Raw genomic sequence first — 21,021 nt, forward strand, 5'->3', positions numbered from 1 at the left:
GTAGGAGGGGCAGAGATGGGATATAGGCTGGCCAAAAACTTCCATGTTGTGGTTGAGAATCAGGAGGGATATCTTGGCTGTGGAGATTCTGCCCTGGATAAGTGAGGGACCCCAGATCCACACGAGGCTCCCCAGTCTGGAGTACTCGTGCTGGGAAGAACCCCCACAACATCTGCCTGAGAGAAATAGTGGGGATTTGACCACCCGGGTGGGACAGAAGGCTGCGAGAAACCCAGATATCCTCTTAAAGGGGATGTGCACAGACTCACTACTCACAGGCACTCACCTGGGCTCCAGTGGAGGGATGGTGAGTAGGTGGGGGCTCACAGGTATGCGGGGGTAGACTAAGGTGTGTGGCTGTGGGGTGAGGGCTGGAGGAGAGTCTTCATTTTCCCTGTGTGGGGTTTTTCTCCCATGCAGCTGGCAGGTAGGTGCCATCTTCCCTATGTTGAGCTCTTCCCCCCGCTCATGGCCAAATCTGAATTTTTTTTTTTTTGGGGGGGAGGTGGGGATGCAGAATGTATTTTTATCCTTGCAGTTTTATACTATAAAGTCAACAATTAATAACTCGTTGTTCACAATTGATTTCTATAAAAAAAAGTTTTAAATTGTACACCAATATCCTATGGCTCTAAATTTTATTTATCACTCTCTTTCAAGTCTGAAAAAAATGATTAATTTATTAAGTTTCACAGACAGCACAGTCCCACTGACATAATACTTAGTCTTAAGTCCTATGTTCATATGAGAATTAAGAGTAGCCAGTATCAAACTGGCCTGAAACTTGATTGTGTTCCTGGCTCAGGATACCTGTTAAAAAAATTGTAAATCCACACTAAGACACAAAAATAAACTAAGATGTGTACGTTATATAAAACTTCACAGTAGAGTCAAATTTAACATTAAAGTGTTACTAAATTTCAGCCGTTATGGTGTCTTATTCAATTATCCAATTTAAAAATGCCTGATTAATAGTGAATCAAATGCAAATAGTTTCATGTAAGATTTTTAAAAAAAGTTTGCCCAACATTTCAAAATGATTATAGAATTAATGTAAGATGTAAAATGTCAAAATATTCTATACATATTGCACTTTTCTGCTAGTCTGGGCTAGTATTTTCCAAGGCAAGATACTAAGACTATTGAATAAAATACACTTTTAAATCAATAGATACTTGATTGATTTTCCTGAAATTTTCAACATCATTACCAAAATCTTCCAGGATTTCCTAAGATTTGATTTCTTAAATACAGTTTTAAAGTTTAACTTAAGGAGGGGGAAAAAACACATATATTTGACTTTTTATGTCCTTTCTTGGTCTTTCAATGATGAAAGAGAATTTTAAACAAATTATGCTTCATATTTCATGGCTTTATAAAAGGGTACAAATTCTATTATACAAATTTTAAAAAAATTATACTAATCAAAAGCTATTAATTTTGAAATGTCTGTCTTTAGGTCCCCTTAGAACATTTCCAAACATGTATAACAAAGATCCTGTAATTGATTATATACTAGAATCAAATTAGGTAAGGAAAAACTTATTGTTTAAAACTAAAATCGCTTCCCAATATGCTTGACAGAAACAAGCTATTTCTTTTCATTTGTGTTCCATTGAAGACATTACTGAAATTTGTCCAGTGGTTTATTTCCAACTGGTCCATTACAGAATTCTTCAGAATGTTTTAAGATTGGCTGTAGTTAGATTTCTGACTTCCATCTGGACCCTGCTCTCCTTTATTGTTTGGAGGAGGTTTTGGTTTTGGCATCTTACTAAATATTGCCATCTCTTTTCTCTTATCAGAATTTTTTGCTACTCATATTATTTTAAAGTAACCATGATTATTTCCAAAATCTTCTCCATATCCACAGAAAGCTCAGCAAACTACCATCTGGCCATACAACACACCATCTTTCTGCTGTACAACACAGGTGACAAATAGGCAAGCTAAAACTATCATGAAAAGAGGATACAATAGGCAATGATCCATTCTATAGATATCATTCACTATTCTCCATGCAAGGGAAAGCAACATGTCTTCTTGGCTCATGTCCTGCACTAGAGCAAAGGTCTATAAGGATGATATACTGTGAAGCAACAATCCATTAGTTCTAAAAGATAGAATTCACATTCTAATATATGGTTCATTCTATAAGGAAGTTCCTTTGGAAAGGCATATGAAAATGTAGTTTTTAACACAGAAGTAGCCTCAGAAATCAACCTTGTATTTCAGACTACTCTAAATTTCTCAACTTTGGATGCCAAAAACACACATATAGGAGCCATTAATACAGGATCTATATTTTTATTTTTTTAATTTTTATTTATTTATTTATTTTTTTAATTAGTTTCAGGTGCACAAGACAAAGCAAAACTTAGACGTTTATCATTTATATCCCTCACACTGTGTGAACCCCCCTCCCCCATCCACTATCCCTCTGTACGTTCCCAAAACCTCTCACCTTCCCCTTATCCCCACCCACGTGGCCCTCTAGCAACCCTCTGTTTTTCCTCCATGTTTCCAAAACTGTTTCTGATTAGTTCATTCACTTATTCTTTTCTTTAGATTCCGCATATAAGTGAGATCATATGGTATTTGTCTTTCTCTTTCTGACTTATTTCACTTAACATAATGTTCTCTAGGTCCATCCATGTTGTTGCAAATGGTAAGATTTCTTTCTTCTTTATGGCTGCGTAATACTCCATTGTATAAATGTACCACAGTTTCTTAATCCAGTCATCTACTGATGGGCATTTCGGTTGTTTCCAGGTCTTGGCTATTGTATATAGTGCTGCAATAAACATAGGAGTGCATAAAGATTTTTGAATTGGAGTTTTGGATTTCTCCGGATAGATACCTAGGAGTGGGATTGCTGGATCATAAGGTAGTTCCATTTTCAGATTTTTGAGATATCTCCAAACTGTTTTCCATAGTGGCTGCACCAATCTGCATTCCCACCAACAGTGCACCAGCGTTCCCTTTTCTCCGCATCCACGCCAGCACTTGTTGTTTGTTGATTTATTGATGATAGCCATCCTGACTGGGGTGAGGTGGTATCTCATTGTGGTTTTTATTTGCATTTCTCTAATGGTTAGTGAGGTTGAACATTTCTTCATATGTCTGTTTGCCATCTGTGTGTCCTTTTTAGAAAAATGTCTCTTCATGTCCTCTGCCCATTTTTTAATTGGGTTGTTTGTTTTTTTGGAGTTGAGTTGAGTGAGTTTTTTATAAATTTGTGATATTAACCCCTTATCAGATATATCATTGGCAAATATCTTTTCCCAATCAGTAGGATCCCTTTTTGTTTTATTGATGGTTTCCTTTGCTGTGAAAAAGCTTTTTAGTTTGATGTAATCCCACATGTTTATTTTTCCTCTTACTTCCCTCGCGCGAGGGGATATATCAGTAAAAATCTTACTCCGGGTAATGTCTGTGAAGTTTCTTCCTATATTTTCTTCTAGGAATTTTATGGTTTCAGATCTTACATTTAAATCTTTAAGCCATTTTGAATTTATTTTTGTATGTGGTGTAAGGAGGTGATCCAGCTTCATCTTTTTGCATGTGTCTGTCCAAGTTTCCCAGCACCATTTATTGAATAGACTGTCTTTACCCCACCGTACATTCTTGCTTCCATTGTCATAGATTAAATGGCCATATAGGCATGGATTTATTTCTGGACTCTCTATTCTGTTCCATTGATCTATGGGTCTGTTTTTATGCCAGTACCATGCTGTTTTGATTACTGTAGCCTTGTAGTATAATTTGAAGTCAGGTATTGTTATACCTCCCACTTTGTTCTTATTTCTCAAGATTGTTGAAGATATCCGGGGTCTTTTGTTATCCCATATAAATTTTAGGATTATATGTTCTATTTCTGTGAAAAATGTCGTTGGTAGTTTGATAGGAATTGCGTTGAATATATATATTGCCTTAGGCAGTATGGACATTTTAACTATATTAATTCTTCCTATCCATGAACATGGTATGTGTTTCCATCTATTTGTATCTTCTTTCATTTCTTTCTTCAGTGTCTTATAATTTTCTGAGTACAGATCTTTTACTTCTTTGGTTAAATTTATTCCCAGGTATTTTATAGTCTTTGGAGCAATTGTAAATGGAATTGCTTTTTAATTTCTCCTTCTGATGTTTTATTATTGGTATATACAAATGCAACTGATTTCTGAATATTAATTTTGTATCCTGCTACTTTACTAAATTCATCTATCAGCTCTAATAGTTTCTTGGTGGAGTCTTTAGGGTTCTCTAAATATAGTATCATATCATCTGCATATAATGACAGTTTTACTTCCTCCTTACCGATTTGGATGCCTTTTATTTCTTTTTCTTGTCTGATTGCTGTGGCTAGAACTTCCAGCACTATGTTGAATAGAAGTGGAGAAAGTGGGCAGCCTTGCCTTGTTCCTGATTTTAAGGGGAATGGTTTTAGTTTTTCCCCATTGAGTATGATGTTAGCTGTGGGTCTATCATATATGGCCTTTATTATGTTGAGATATGATCCTCTATTCCCACTTTCTTAAGGGTTTTTATCATGAATGGCTGCTGAATTTTATCAAATGCTTTTCTCGTCAATTGATATGATCATATGATTTTTATTTTTCATTTTGTTAATGTGGTGTATCACATTAATTGATTTATGGATGTTGAACCACCCTTGCATACCAGGGATGAATCCCACTTGATCATGGTGTATAATCTTTTTAATATATTGCTGAATTCTGTTTGCTAGTATTTTGTTGAGGATTTTTGCATCTATGTTCATTAGCGATATCGGCCTGTAGTTTTCTTTTTTGTGGTGTCTTTGTCTGATTTTGGGATCAGGGTGATAGTGGCTTCATAAAAGTGTTTGGGAGTCTTCCTCCTCTGGATTTTTGGAAGAGTTTGAGGAGAATAGGTGACAATTCTTTTTGAACGTTCTGTAAAATTCACCTGTAAAGCCATCTGGTCCAGGGCTTTTGTTTGTTGGGAGATTGTTGATTACTGATTCAATTTCCTTGGTGGTAATCAGTCTATTCAGGTTTTCTGTCTCCTCTTGAGTTAGCCTTGGGAGGTTGTATGCATCTAGGAAATTGTCCATTTCTTCCAGGTTGTCAAATTTGTTGGCATACAGTTGCTCATAGTAATTTCTTAGGATTTTTGTATCTCTGCGGTGTCTGTTGTCACTTCTCCTCTTTCATTACTGATTTTATTAATTTGGGTCCTCTCTCTCTTTTTTTAATGAGTCTGGCTAAAGGTTTGTCAATTTTGTTTATCTTCTCTAAGAACCAACTCTTGGATTCATTGATCTTTTGTATTGTTTTTCTGGTTTCTATTTCATTTATTTCCGCTCTGATCTTTATTATCTCCTTCCTTGTACTCCCTTTGGGCTTATTTTGTTGTTCTTTTCCAGATCCCTTAAGTGTGAAGATAAACTGTTGATTAGTGATGTTTCTTGTTTCTTTAGGTAGGCCTGCAGTGCTATGAACTTCCCTCTTAGGACTGCTTTCATGCATCCCATAGATTTTGGGTCGTTGTATTTTCATTTTCGTTTGTCTCGAGATATCTTTTGATTTCTTCCTTGATCTCCTGTTTGACCCATTCATTGTTTAGTAACATATTATTCAGCCTCCATGAATTTGTGTGTCTTCCAGTCTTTTTCCTGTAGTTCATTTCTAATTTCATAGCACTGTGGTCAGAGAAGACAATTGGTATGATTTCAATTTTCTTAAATTTATCCAGACTTGCTTTGTGGCCTAACATATGGTCTATCTTGGAGAATGTTCCATGTGCGCTTGAGAAGAACGTGTATTCTGCAGCATTGGGGTGGAATGCTCTGAAAATATCGGTTAAATCCAAGTGGTCCAATGTGTCATTTAAGGCTGTTGTTTCCGTATTGATTTTCTGTCTGGAAGACCTGTCCCTTGTTGTCAGAGGTGTGTTGAAGTCCCCTACTATGATAGTGTTACTGTTGATCTCCATCTTTATGTCAGTCAATATCTGTTTTATATATTTAGGTGCTCCTATGTTGGGTGCATAGATGTTTACTAGGGTTATATCCTCTTGTCGAATTGATCCCTTTATTATTATATAGTGTCCATCTTTGTCTTTTAATATTTTCTTCATTTTAAAGTCTATTTTGTCAGAGATAAGTATTGCAACTCCAGCTTTTTCTCATTTCCATTTGCATGGAATATCTTACTCCAACCCTTCACTTTTAGCCTGTGTGTGTCTTTTGATCTGAGGTGAGTCTCTTGTATACAGCATATACAAGGGTCTTGCTTTCTTATCCATTCAGCCACCCTATGTCTCTTGATTGGAGCATTTAAACCATTTACATTTAAAGTGATTATTGATAAGTACATAGTTATTGCCATTTTTAAATTTGTGGATAGATTGTTTTCGTCTTTCTTCTATTTACAGAAGTCCTTTTAGTATTTCTTGCAATGCTGGCCTGGTGGTAATGAATTCCTTTAGCTTATTCTTTTCTGGGAAGCTCTTTATCTCCCCGTCAATTTTAAATGATAGCCTTGCTGGATAAAGCAACCTAGGTTGTAGGCCTTTGTTTTCCATCACTTTGAGTATCTCCTGCCACTCCCTCCTGGCCTTCAATGTTTCTGCAGAAAAGTCATTTGATAGTCTTATGGGAGTTCCTTGTATGTAACCCTCTGTCTTTCTCTTGCTGCTTTTAGGATTCTCTCTTTGTCTTTAATCTTTGCCATTTTAACTATAATGTGTCTTGGAGTGGACCTGTTTGGGTTTATCCTGGTTGGAACTCTCTGCACTTCCTGGACTTGTATGTTGGTTTCCTTCATCAGGTTAGGGAAATTTTCAGACATTATTACTTCAAATATGTTCTCAATCCCTTGTTTCTTCTCTTCACCTTCTGGTATTCCTATGATGCACATGTTGTTGCGCTTGATGTTATCCCATAGGTCTCTTAAACCATCTTCATTGTTTTTTATTCTTTTTCTTTCTGTTGTTCTGTTTGGGTGATCTCTGCTAACTTGTCTTCTAAGTCGCTGATTCGATCCTCTGCTTCATCTAACCTGCTGTTAATTCCTTCAAGTGAGTTCTTTATTTCGGTAACTGTGTTCTTTAGTTCTAACTGGTTGTTCGTTATGATTTCTACATCCTTCTTGATGTCCTCTCTAAGTTCCTTAAACATTCTTATCATCAGTATTCTGAACTCTGTCTCTGACAGTTTGGTTACCTCTGCTTCATTTAGTTCCATTTCTGAAGGTTTCTTCTGTTCTTTTATTTGGGATATGTTTCTTTGTTTCCTCATTCTGGCTGACTCTGTGTTTGCTTTGATGTATTAGGTAGATGCCCTGGAGTTCTTAGTTCTTGCTGGATTAGTATATAATAAATGTCCTTTATATTTGACTTGCACTACTGTTCTTCTCCCTCGTGTGCTCTAAAAGTGACTCTTGTGTTGTGTATATTGTCCTGTTAAAGAAGATCCTTAATTGCTTTTCGCTTGTGAGTAGGTGGAGTTAACTCCTAGGCTGACTAGTTGTGAGACTTGGCTTTGCCCACGCAGGGTATTCTGCTGCGTGAGGGTTGACCGCTTAGATGTGGTTTGCCCTTTGGCCTCTATGTGCCTGTAGAGAATCCCCTCTGAGTGTGTCACTTGTAGGTCAAACCCGGTAGTACTCTGGCTTGGTCTGGAGTTGGCCGCTGGGTATGTTGAATCTTGTGCCTCTTAAGCTGGGCACTGGTAGGGCAATTACAGAACAAAGCAAATCACCAAGCACAACAATAACAACAAGGAAAAAGTCAAATACATTCACATGTAAAAAAACAATCGACAACCCCCACTCGACACAAGCAAAGATGTCAGAAATATAAAGACAAATCAAAACAGAACAAAAACAAACAAACAAACAAAAAATAGCTCCAGTTGTAGCTTAAGCCCACCAAGTAATCTCCAGGTTGTTCTCTGCTATAGCACAGAGTCCCCACTCGACACAGGCAAAGATGTCAGAAATATAAAGACAAATCAAAACAGAACAAAAAAAAAACAGCGCCAGTTGTGGCTTAAGCCCACCAAGTAATCTCCAGGTTGTTCTCTGCTATAGCACAGAGTCCCCACTCGACACAGGCAAAGATGTCAAAAATATAAAGACAAATCAAAACAGAACAAAAACAATCAAACAAAAACAAACAAACAAAAAACAAACAAACAAACAAAAACCACAGCGCCAGTTGTGGCTTAAGCCCACCAAGTAATCTCCAGGTTGTTCTCTGCTATAGCACAGAGTCCCCACTCGACACAGGCAAAGATGTCAAAAATATAAAGACAAATCAAAACAGAACAAAAACAAACAAACAACAAACAAACAAACAAACAAAAAAACAACAACACAGTGCCAGTTGTGGCTTAAGCCCACCAAGTAATCTCCAGGTTGTTCTCTGCTGTAGCACAGAGTCCTCACTCGACAGAGGCAAAGATGTCAAAAATATAAAGACAAATCAACACAGAACAAAAAAAAAAAACAGCGCCAGTTGTGGCTTAAGCCCACCAAATAATCTCCAGGTTGTTCTCTGCTATAGCACAGAGTCCCCACTCGACACAGGCAAAGATGTCAAAAATATAAAGACAAATCAAAACAGAACAAAAACAAACAAACAAACAAAAAAAAAACAAGCAAAAAACAAACAAACAAACAAAACAAAAAAACACAGCGCCAGTTGTGGCTTAAGCCCACCAAGTAATCTCCAGGTTGTTCTCTGCTGTAGTACAGAGTCCTCACTCGACACAGGCAAAGATGTCAAAAATATAAAGACAAATCAAAACAGAAAAAAAAAAAAAAAAAAAAGACAGCGCCAATTGTGGCTTAAGCCCACCAAGTAATCCCCTGCGTATTGTGCAGGTAGAGCCGGTCACCTGATGCCCAGAGTGACTCTGAGGCTGCAGCTTTAGATGCGTGGGACTGAGGGGTCTGGACAGTAGGTTTTACAAAGTCAGTGCAGTTTCTGCCCTTGCCGGCACATATGCACACCGAGAATAGCACCACCAGCCCTGTGTCCAGCTCTCCTGAGTCTTAGGGCACCTCTTCCCTGTGTGTGTGTGTGTGTGGCCAGCAGGGAATTCCTCAGCTGCTGAAAGCTGAGTGCTGTATCTGCCACTTACTGCTGATCCCTGGGAGTGCCTCCGCCGATGTAATTGCCCCGCCCTAGGCAGGCCAGAAAGGGTGGGGGCTGGGGATGGAAAGAGGGGTCTTCTCTTTCCCAGCCCAGCTGTGTCACACCCCACCCACAGGCCAGAAACGGTGGTATCTGGGGGTGGATGAGTCTTCTGTCTCCTACTCCAGGGCAAACCGCACTCTTCTCAGCCTCTTCCCTGGGCCAGAGCCAGCGGCCAGTCTTCCCTTAGCCCAAACCCCAAGGCTCCTCTGTAATCTGACACTGCTCTTCAGATCAGGAGCCAGTTCAAGTCTCTGGAAGGGTGGGGTAGGATTGGAAGAGCGGGGAGGGGCCCAGGTATGGAGTTTAATAGCCTCAAATGCTAGATATCCTCCCTCTGCGGGGGAGAGGTCTGCTGTGGGACGCAAAGTAGAGTCCGCCACCTGGCTTTTGTGTTCTCTCTTTGTCCTGGGAACCCCTGCGTCTCTGCAGCTGGGGATGTGTTTGCCCGCTCTAGGCTGGCTAGAAAGGGTGGGGGCTGGGGATGGAAGGAGGGGTCTTCTCTTTCCCAGCCCTGCTGTCTTAACCCTCTTCCCGCAGGCCAGAAAAGGTGGTGGCTGGGGGCGGAAGATTCCCAGCTCCTAGCCTCCTCCCTGGGCCCGCCTGTCTCCCCGGAGCCGGGGCTCCAAGGCGCCTCTGTAATCTGCCGCTGCTCCTTAGTGCAGGGGCTAGATCAAGTCTCTAGGAAGGCGGGGGTAGGGTCGGAAGAGCGGGGGAAGGTGCCCAGGCACGGAGTCTGTGTTCCTTGTCCGGCCCAAGGACCAACTGAGGTTATTAGCTGAAGTTAATGCTGGATATGCTGCCCCTGCAGCGGGAGGGGTCCGCTGTGGGACGCAGGGCAAAACGCCCACCTCCTGGCTTCCGGGCTCTCCTCCGTCCTGGGATATCCTGCGTATCTGTAGCCGTGGGTGTGGGCTGGAATTTCACAGGCACAGGTGCGGAGCAGATTTCCACAACCCAAGGGTGGGGGCCGAATTTCTACCGCCACAGGTGTGGACCGCGATTCCAACCCGCGTCCCCACCGCCGCCGCAGGTGCGGTGTGTCTCCGCTCCGCTCCCTTCCTTCTTCCAGGATCTATATTTTTCTGAGAATATCTGGCATAGAAACTCCTGAAATAAACTGTAGCAGTGGCAGTAATGTGTTGTCTTAATTTAAGATGTTTACCTAATGCTGGGATACGTTTGTAAAAAATATTTGTAATTTCCAGTATTATTCTTCTGAGACAAACTTGAAGTCCTTTTGGCATTCCTTCAACATATCTTGTTTATCCAAAATTCTTTGCAAATAATAGCAGCTCTGCCAAAAATTCCCTGTCATGGAACAGTGGAGTGGCCTACACAGTGACTATAGACCCAGCCCACCTGGTAACCACACTCCTCAGTGTCCAAATCTGAATCTTAACTGGTCTGGTGAGCTTTGCTGCTCCACCCTGCTGACTCCCTGGGGCCCCATCCTACCCAACTCGCCCAACATTGGAGGTACTTTCTCAAAGAGCAGCCAGAACCATCCACACTGCACTCTGTCTTGGAAAAGTATCAGAGTCTGTGGGCTCCAAGTGGGGAGGCAAATGACCTCAGTGTGCTCTGAGACTTTTGCTGAGTAGCTCCAGGCTCAGCACTGAAACAAAACGAGAATCTACATTAACCTGGTGAACACTACTCTTCCCACTTTACTAACTCCCTGAAACACTGCCTCACCCAACTAGCATACCTCACAAGCCTGTGTCAGTGGGTGAACCTTAAGGGAGCCAGCAGATGGTAGCAGGCCTCTGAGTGTCCTGGTTTTTGAGAAGCTATTCCTATCCCAGTACTGGTGGCAGCCATCATTTCACAGTGTGGCTTCTCCCATGTACCTCCAGATTTAGCACAGGCTGTAAATCCTCCACACAGCAGCCTATAAATGGTGGATGTGGCCCCACCTCATACCAATCTACCAGAGAGCCAATCCAATTCACTGATTAATCAATAGCAATCAAGGCTCAACTATTACATGAGGGCACACACAACACACACAAGGGACACTTATGGAGCACCCAAGCAGGTGGCCAGAGAGACTGTTCCAGTGCCCCAGAGGACACCTACAACATAAGGCCACCTGGCCGAGACTGGGAGACATAGCAGGTCTCCCTACTACATAGGAGCAAACACAAAGAAGCAGACAAAATGAGGGAAAAAAAGATATGCATCCCAAATGAAAGAATGGGAGAAAACTCCAGAAAAAGATCTAAGCACAATGGAGGCAAGCAAGCTACCAGATACACAGTTCAACACAATGGTTATAATTATGCTCAAGGAACTTAATGAGAGCTTCACCAAAGAGATAGCAAGCATAATAAAATTGAAACCATAGAAACAATAAAAAAGAACCAGTCAGAAGTGAAAAATACAATAACTGAAATGAAGAATGCACTAGAAGAAATCAATAGTAGACTAGATAAAGCAGAGGATTCAAATCAGCAATTTGAAAGACATGGTAGCAGAAAACACCCAAGCAAAACAGAAAAAAGGAAAAGGAATTAAAAAAAATAATAATTTGAGAGACTTTGGGACAACATCAACCATAACAACATTTGCATCATAGGGGTACTGGACAAAGAAGAGAGAAAGCAAGGGATTGAGAACCTATTTGAATAAATAATGACTGAAAACTTTCTTAACCTGGTGAAGGCAATAGACATATAAGTCCAGGAAGCACAGAAAATCCAAAACAAGATGAACCCAAACAGGCCTACACCAAGACACATTATAATTAAAATGACAAAGTTTAAAGACAAAGAGAGAATCCTAAAAGTAGCAAGAGAAAGGCAACTAGCAACTTATAAGGGAGCTCCCATTCCACTGTCAGCTGATTTCTGGACAGAAATTTTGCAGGCCACAAAGGATTGCCACAAAATATTCAATATGATGAAAAGTCAGGACCTACAACCAAGGGTACTCTACCCAGCAAGGCTGCCATTTAAAATCAAAGGACAGATAAAGAGCTTCCCAGACAATAAAAAGCTAAAGGAGTTCATCACTACCAAACCAGTATTACAAGGAACATTAGAAGGATTTCTTCACAATGGAAAAAAACAACAAAATTATGAATAATAAAATGGCAATAGCTACAAATCTATCAACAGTTACTTTCAATGTAAATGGATTCCATGCTCCAATCAGAAGGCATAGGAGGGTTGAATAGATAAGGAAATAAAATGCTGCCCACAAGAGACTCACTTTAGATTAAAAGACACACACATATAGAAAGTAAAGGGAAGAAAATGTTATTTCCTGAAAATTAAAAATAATAATAATAATAATAGCTGGGTAGCAATAATTATACCAGACAAAATAGACTTTAAAACAAAAGTTATGACAAGAGACAAGAAAAGGACCCAGTATTCCCAATCCTTGGTATTTATCTGAAGAAACCCCAAATGCTACTTTGAGGCAGCATGTGTATCCATATGTTCATTGCAGCATTGTTTACAATGGCCAAGGTGTGGAGGCAGCGTGGGTGTCCATCAGTGGAAGAATAGATAAAGAGGAAGTGGTACATATATACAATGGAACATTGTTTGGCCATGGAAGGGAAGGGGTTATTGCCATCTTTGGTGGCATAGATGGACCTGGAGAGTTTGTGCTGAGTGGAGACATCAGACAAAGACAGATGCAATGTAATTTTGCTTATGTGTGGAATCTAAAGGACAAAATAAACATACAAAACAGAAAAATCTCATAGATACAGACAACATTTTGATGGTTGCCACAAGGGAGGGGGTTTGGGGGTGTGAGTGAAAAAGGGGAAGGGATTAAGAAGTACAAATTGGTTGTTACAAGTAGTTATGGGGATGTAGGTTATAGTATAAATTTATAATCGATATTATAACTATGTATGATGTCAGATGGGTACTAGATTTACTGGTATGATAGATGGGAGGGTGTTGGTGGACAGTGTAAAAAGATGAAGAGATTAAGAAGTACAAATTGGTAGTTACAAAATAGTCATGGGGATGTAAAGTAAAGCATAGGGAATATAGTCAATGATGTGGTAATAACTATGTATAATGCCAGGTGGGTACTAAAATAATTGGGGGATTACTTTTTAAATTATATAAATGTCTAACTACTATGCTATATACCTGAAATTAATATAAAATAATACTAAATGTCAACTGTAATTGAAATATCAAAAAGGGGGGGACATAAAGGAAAATAAGAGGTCCAAATTTCGAGGTATAAAATTTTAAAAAGTCATGGGGATGTAATGTATGGCATAGAGAATATAAGATGGTTGCTGGACTTACCATGGTGATCACTTCTTTAAGTATATAAACGTTGAATAACTATGGTGTACCCCTGAAACTATATAATATTGTACATTAACTGTATTTTAATAAAAATCTTAAAAAAGAAACTTAGAAGGTAAACAAATACCTGTCAGGTCCTTGAGGCTGTAAATCTGACTATGCTGGGGATATGTGAGAAAAAATGCGGTGCATCTAACTTGTCTTTGTTCTGTAGATTTATCCAATAAGAGAGAAGGGGGACCGCACTCGTCTAGCCCTCATCATCTGTAACACACAATTTGACCACCTCCCAAGACGTAATGGGTCCAACCATGACATCAGAGGAATGAAGGAGCTGCTTGAGGACCTGGATTATTGTGTGCAGGTGGAAGAGAATCTCACAGCTAGCGTAAGAATCTTTCCCCTGTGCGGGACATATAAACTGCATGCCAACATACCTCTAATAACTAACTAGCTTTCTACATTGGAACCATTCATTTAACTTCTCTGGAACTTGCTTTCTTAAACTTTAAAATGAAAGAAATTTAAAGGTGGTATATATAATTATTTTTACCGCCTTTGAGTGGTAGATAGATAGATAGATAGATAGATAGATAGATAGATAGATAGATAGATAGATAGGTATGTGTTTCTACATGTGCATATATATTTCAGCCACAATGTTGTTACTATTATTGTGAATAATTTATTGTTATTAAATCAAACACTGCTCACTTTATGTAGAAATTACACACACACACACACACACACACACACACACACTCTTCCAAAATGTGGTGATGTGACAGCTGGAGAAGTGGATCACCCAGAATGCTTGACTTGCAACCACAAAGGACACAACCACTGATAGAACTGTGGTAACACGGGGCATGTGGGTATGTGGAGGGCTAGAATATCCTAACCCCTCTCTTCTACTGCTCTCCAGTTTCTTCATATCTTCTGCTAGTGCCTCCTTTGGCCAAACAATTGGAAGCTTGTTGACAAGAGAGCTCAACAGGTATGATCCAGAGAGCCACAAAACAGGAAAGATAAGAGTAGAAAATGGATCCAGAGATTGCCAAGTGAAAACTAACTAGCATAGAAGAGTGACATCAGGAAAGACAGAAGAGTAGGAAGTGCCAGGAAGCCATCTCTTTCTCCTGGAAAACAATTGCATTGACAGAAACAGTCTGAAGAAACTATTTTGGAACTCTGGACTTTATTTGAACATTTGCAGCTCCAGAGAATGTGTTGGCTGATAAATTACCATTCATTTCAGTCAATTTTAGCTGTGGATATAGTGACAACTACCCATCCCTAACCCTTCAGACCTGTGGCAGGCAGCTTGGGGACAACAACCTGCATTTATGGTGCCACCCAATGGATCTGGTATGTGCAATAAGGAAGGACTTTGTCTTCCAAATATCAGGATTCTGTGTTCAGACTGTTTTACTGCTTCAGATTGCTAAGGGGTGGGCACAGAAACTGGTTGCCATTGTTTCAATCCCCACAGATTAAAGTGGCTTCCAGGAGATTTAAAGGAAGCACACCTTTGTTGTTGTTTGTTTGTTGTTGACATTCAAAAACAATTGTGTTTATAGGCGAATTTAAAAAGTTGCCATTTGTGCCCAGGTTTAGAAAATACTTGACAAGACCAAGCTTTCATTCTAGCTAACCTCTGGAATAGAGATACACTAAAATAACAACAACAGTGAACCTGTGGTAAAGGGAGAGACTGACTTCCAGAGTTATAACACTACAAAAGTCAAATATCCAGTTTTTAACAAAAAAGTGAACTTCAAAGTAATAAAATGAACGGAAAGAAGCCATACCTGGGGAAACCCAGATGACAGACTTATTATTAAAGACTTTAAATAATTGTCTTAAATGTGTTACAAAAACAAACAAACAAACAAACAAACAAAAACAAAAAAAACCTACAGGAATAAAATATCTGTTTTATTCTGTTTAATATCTGTATGAACAAAATGAGAATATCAATAGAGATAGAAATGATAAAAAGAAACCCCCCCAACCCCAAAATTCTGGAGCTTAAAAGTATGATAACTAATTAGAATAGAGAAACAAGAGAGAATATCATTCAAACTAATACTTGGTTCTTTGAAAAAAATTAACAAAATTGACAAACCTTTAGCTAAACTTACAAAAATAAATATTCAAATAAATGAAATCAGAAATGAAAGTAAGGCCATTACTTCTGTCTTTACAAAGATAAAAAGGATTATAAGACAGTACTATGAATTATTGTAACCCTAAAAGATTAGATAACTTAGATGAAATAGGCAAATTCTTAGAGACACACAGCGTAATAGTACCAAATTAAGAAGATATAGAAATTCAGAAATAACCCACACAAGTAAGGAGATTAAAGTACTAACCAAAAACCTCACAACAAAGAAAAGTCTTGGACCGTATATCTTCACTGGTGAATTCTACCAGACACTTAAAGAAGAATTAACACAAGTCTTTCTCAAACTAGTCGAAAAAATTGAAGAGGAAGGAACAGTTCCTAACATGTTCTATAAAGCCAAAACTACTAATACTAAAACTAGATAAAGACATCACAAGAAAAAATAGAATAATATACATTGTGAATATAGATGTAAAAAATTCTCGATAAAATATTAAATGGAATGCAACAGCATGTTAAAAGGATATTCACCCTGACCAAGTAGGATTTTTCCCAAGAATGCAAGGGTCATTCAACATTAAAATTAAAAAAATAAATCAGTGTAGTACATTAGATTAGTAGAATGAAGGGGAAAAACACATGATAATCTCTATGGAGATTATCATGTGTTCTGTCATATGACAAATCTAACATGTTTACATAATAAAAATTCTCAGAAAGTTAGGAATAAAGAAAAAAATTTCTCAGCATGACAAAGGGTACTTATGTAAAAAACCACTAACATCATAGTCAACGGTGAAAGGCTGAAATCTTTCCTACTGAGATGAAGAAAAATTCAAGGATAATTGCTTTCACTGCTGCTGTTCCACATTGTAACAGAAGTTCTAGCCAGAGCTATTAAACAAGAAAAATAAATATTAAAAACCATCCAAATTATAAATGAATAAATTTATAAATTACAAAATATCTCCATTTACAGATGACATACTCTACCTATTGAAAACTCTCAAAGAATTCACAAGAAATCTCTTATAACTAATAAACAAATTCAGCAAATTTGCAGTGTACAAGATCAACACACTCACACACACACACACACACACACACACACACACACAAACTTAGTGTTCTATACACCAGCAATGAACATTGGAAAGGAAGATTAGAAAAGCAATTTCATTTACAATAGCACCTAAAATAATTATATAATTAAGAATAAATCTAACAAAGGAGATGAAACGCTTATACATAGAAAACTACAAAACATCAATGAAAGAAATTAAGGAAGTTATAAAGAAGTGGAAATATAACTCATTTTTATATCTTAATATTGTTAAAACCACTATACTACCCAAAGTGATCTATAGATGCAACATAATCCCTATTAGATTCCAACAGCCTTTTTGTTTTGCAGAATTAGAAAAGCCAATCCTCAAATTCATATGGAATTATAAGATTGCCAAAGCAACCTTGAAAAACAATAAGGTTGGAGCACTAATACTTCTCAACTTTGAAATGTACTAAAAAGCTACAGTAATTAAAATAATACGGTACTGGTATAAGGACAGAGAATAAATCAATGGAATATAAGAGAGCAGCCAGAAATAAACCCTCATATATATGGTTGATTGATTTTTGATAAGGGTGCCAAAACTATCGGAAGGGGCAAGGACAATCTTTCAACAAATGGTGCTGGGAAAACTAGATATATACATAAAAAAAAAAAAAAAAAAGTTGGACCCTTACCTTACACCATATATAAAATTAATTCAGAATGAATCAAAGATCTAAATATAAGAGTAAAACTGTAAGACACTTAGTAGAAAACATTGAAGAAAGACTTCATGACATTAGATTTGGAAACAACTTTATGGACTGTCACCAAAATCACAGGCAATAAAAGAAATAAATAGATAAACTAGACTTTATCACAATTAAGAACTTTTGTGCCTTGAAGAATACAATCAACAGTGAAAAGACAATCTACAGAATGGGACAAAATGGTCACATAATTTTATATCTGATAAGGATCTAACATTCAGAATAAAGAACTTCTAAAATTCAACAAGAAAATTACAAACAACCCAAGTCAAAAGTGGGCAAAGGACTTAAATAGTTATTTGTCCAAAGAAGATGTACAAATGGCCAATAAGGACATGAAAAGACGCTCATCATTATTAGTTATTAAGGAAGTTCATGTCAAAAGAACAATGTAACACCACTGCATACCTACTGGTTAGGCTATTAGAAACACACACACATGGAAAATGACAGGTATCAGCAAGCATGTGGTGAAATTAGAACCCTGTGCATTGCTGGTAGACATGTAAAATCGGGCAGCCAGTGTGGAAAACAGTTTGGCAGTTTTTCAAAATGTTATACTACTATACAATGCATCAATGTATACCCCTAGGTATATATCCAAAATAATTGAAAACAGGGATTTGAACAGTTATTTGTACACCATTGTTTACAGCAGTATTAATTACTATAGCTAAAAGGTGGAAACAATCCAAGTGTTCATCAACAAATGAATGGATATACTAAACGCAGTGTAAAATGGAATATTATTTAGTCATAAAAAGGAATGAAACTTTGGTAAACTATAACATGAACTGGCTTTAAAAAAATTATGTTTATTGAAATAAGTAAGACACAGAAGGACAACTATTATGATTCCACTTTCCTGATGTACCTAGAATATGCAGATTCATAGAGAAAGAAAGTAGAATATAGGGGATGGGAGAACTAGGGGATGGGAGTTGGGAATAATAGGGAGTTAGTGTTTAATGGGTAGACAGATTTTGTTGGGGATGATGAAAAAACTTTTGGTATAGACAATGGTGATGTTTATAGAACATGGTAAATACGGTCATATTTAATGCCACTGAATTGCATATTTATAAATAGTTAAAATGATGCATATGATATTATGTATATTGTGAAATATTTGCCAGTAACTATGACATTAACAGCAACAACAGCACAATAACAATAACAACGACCACTTCTGAGCTACTTCTATATATCAGTCACTGTAAAGTGCCAGGCAGTTGTCATTTATTCTTTCTATGCCTCAAAGCATCAGTAGTAGAAAAGGCAGGTATTATGATCCGATGTTTAAAAGTTTACTCTCTTTCAGGACATGGAGTTGGTGCTAAAGACATTTGCTGCCCGCCCAGAGCACAGGTCCTCGGATAGTACATTCTTGGTGTTCATGTCTCATGGTCTCCTGGATAGAATCTGTGGGACTCTGCACAGTGAAGACAAATCAGACGTGCTAGCTTATGACACCATATTCCAGATTTTCAACAATCGACACTGCTGCCACCTTAAGGATAAACCCAAGGTCATCATCATCCAGGCCTGCAGAGGTGGTGAGTTCTGATGGGGTCCAGAGGTCAGGGACATTCATGCAGGTTCTTACTGGGTGTTTTATATCTTGTGAAAATAACCCTGTGCTTCACTTTAGTGCAATTATACCAAATATATTTCTTCAATAAGAATATTTAGCAAAATTTGGTATACAGATAAATATAAATGCCATCCATTCATAGTGAACCATATCAAGTGATATTGATGTTAACTTTAAATTAATTGTATGTAGAATTATTAAAATTGTGGTATGAAATTGTCTTTAATTTCAACATTTGCTATTTAAAATTTTATGATCTCTGATATGAGAAGTATTTCACATGATAGAGAAGAATCAAAATTTAACACAATGCTAAGTAAGTGAAAGAAGCCAGACTCCGAAGTCTACAGATTATATAATTCTATTTCTATGGCATAGGAAAAAGTCAAATGCATAGAGACAAACTGAGGCAAAGGATTGTTAGGAGTGTAATATGGAAGAGTTATTCTATATCTTGATTGAAGCAATAGTTACAAGACTCTAGATTTATCAAAAATAGTTAAACTGTATGCGTAAAAGAAATTTCATTGTATATAAATTATACCTCAGTAAATCAAAAGCAAATTATTATGACATTGCTTTACCACACAAATATTCTACTTCAAACTTTAATATAATGATATCGCTTGATGAGTGGCTTAGAAGGAAAAACCAGCAATGGGAAAGGAAAGGGAAAAATTGTTTTAGAATCTTGTGTCTGTTATTAAACAAAGTAGATGTTCCCTTCCTTGACTTTGCATTGCCATTTTACTATCACTAAACCCCAAATTGGTCACTTTACTTAGGAATAGTCAACAGTACTTTTTAACACCATTATTCCCCCTGATCAATGGGCACGTTCCAGGTCCAGATGGTAGTTGTCATTCATTGACATCCTCTTAGATGTGAGTAGAGATACTGTTGTGTTAGGTCTATACTGGTGTGTGTGTGTGTAGGCATGTGCAATTAATTGGAAGACCTTCATTAAGGGCATTCTATTTATTCAGTTGTCAAAAGATGGCTAAAATGGGTTTAACAGTGAATAACATAACATTATGGTGTCCTCTTAGGAAACCAAGGAGAGGTGTGGGTCAGTGACTCTCCAGTGGCCTCAGCAGACAGCGCTACACAGTACCCAGACGACCTGCAGGATGATGGTGTCCACAAGACCCACGTGGAGAAGGATTTTGTTGCTTTCTGCTCCTCCACCCCACGTATGTGTCTTTCATGTGTAGGCGAGGATTTGGGGGGATGAGGCCTGCCTGCCTACATGATTTGGTCCAATATCCCAGGAAAGAAAACAGGCTAAAAGTCTTTGGAAAGCATTTACAAAGAGATGAAGAGCCCATCCAAGTTTCTGCAGCCTTCTTTTACAGCTTCTTTATGGTCGCCTCATCTCCTTCTGGTTGTACACCCACCCAATGCCAGTCTTGCATATCCTATAAGTGATCAGTCAGTAGGCACATAGTAGTATTGCTTTAGAGAGTCTACTATGTGTAATAGCATTCTTTTTACTGCTGAAGAGATTTTTTAAAAGAAAAAGAGGATGTGAGTTCCTTTGCAGAAAGTATATTTTCAAGTTTGGAAAATGAGAAATCTAGGCATAAAATACTGTTAAATGATCATCAAATAATTAGTAACACCTGATTAAAGTGAGATTACAACCTAGGGTTAGTAAAGTTTTAGAAGTTCAATTCCAAAAACCATCATACTTAAGGTGATATAATTTGAAAAAGAAGAGAGTATAGTAGAGAGAAGAGAATTCCCAGCCCTGGACAGAGGCAGACAGAGTTTCTAAAATGCTCAAGCAAAAGCTTATTCTTACTTCACATACACACACACACACACACACACACACACACACACACACACGAGGTCTGACAATTACGTTCGAGAACTTATTGCAACCTTTTTTGCTGAACTTTTTTTATATCAGTGGGATTATTCATGATGAATTTGTACCAACTAGACAAGCAGTTAACCAACTTTACTATTTGGAAGTGCTAGAAAGGTTGCATAAA

The 21,021-nt window shown here is 38.0% G+C and overlaps 1 protein-coding gene and 1 pseudogene across 1 annotated transcript in view; one reads left to right on the forward strand and one right to left on the reverse strand.

Annotated features, from left to right (window-relative positions):
• LOC109438842 (caspase-1) overlaps window positions 1-21,021 on the forward strand; it is a 38,053-nt gene that overhangs the window by 3,972 nt on the left and 13,060 nt on the right. Inside the window, exons 4-6 of the mRNA XM_019718958.2 lie at window positions 13,690-13,863; window positions 18,749-18,983; window positions 20,071-20,214. Of these exons, the coding sequence (XP_019574517.2) occupies window positions 13,690-13,863; window positions 18,749-18,983; window positions 20,071-20,214 (553 nt within the window). The remainder of the gene's footprint in view (window positions 1-13,689; window positions 13,864-18,748; window positions 18,984-20,070; window positions 20,215-21,021) is intronic.
• Window positions 1,687-10,504, reverse strand: LOC109438843 (cyclin-C; annotated as a pseudogene).

This window comes from Rhinolophus sinicus, linkage group LG06, assembly GCF_036562045.2.
Source record: "Rhinolophus sinicus isolate RSC01 linkage group LG06, ASM3656204v1, whole genome shotgun sequence".
NCBI lineage: Eukaryota > Metazoa > Chordata > Mammalia > Chiroptera > Rhinolophidae > Rhinolophus > Rhinolophus sinicus.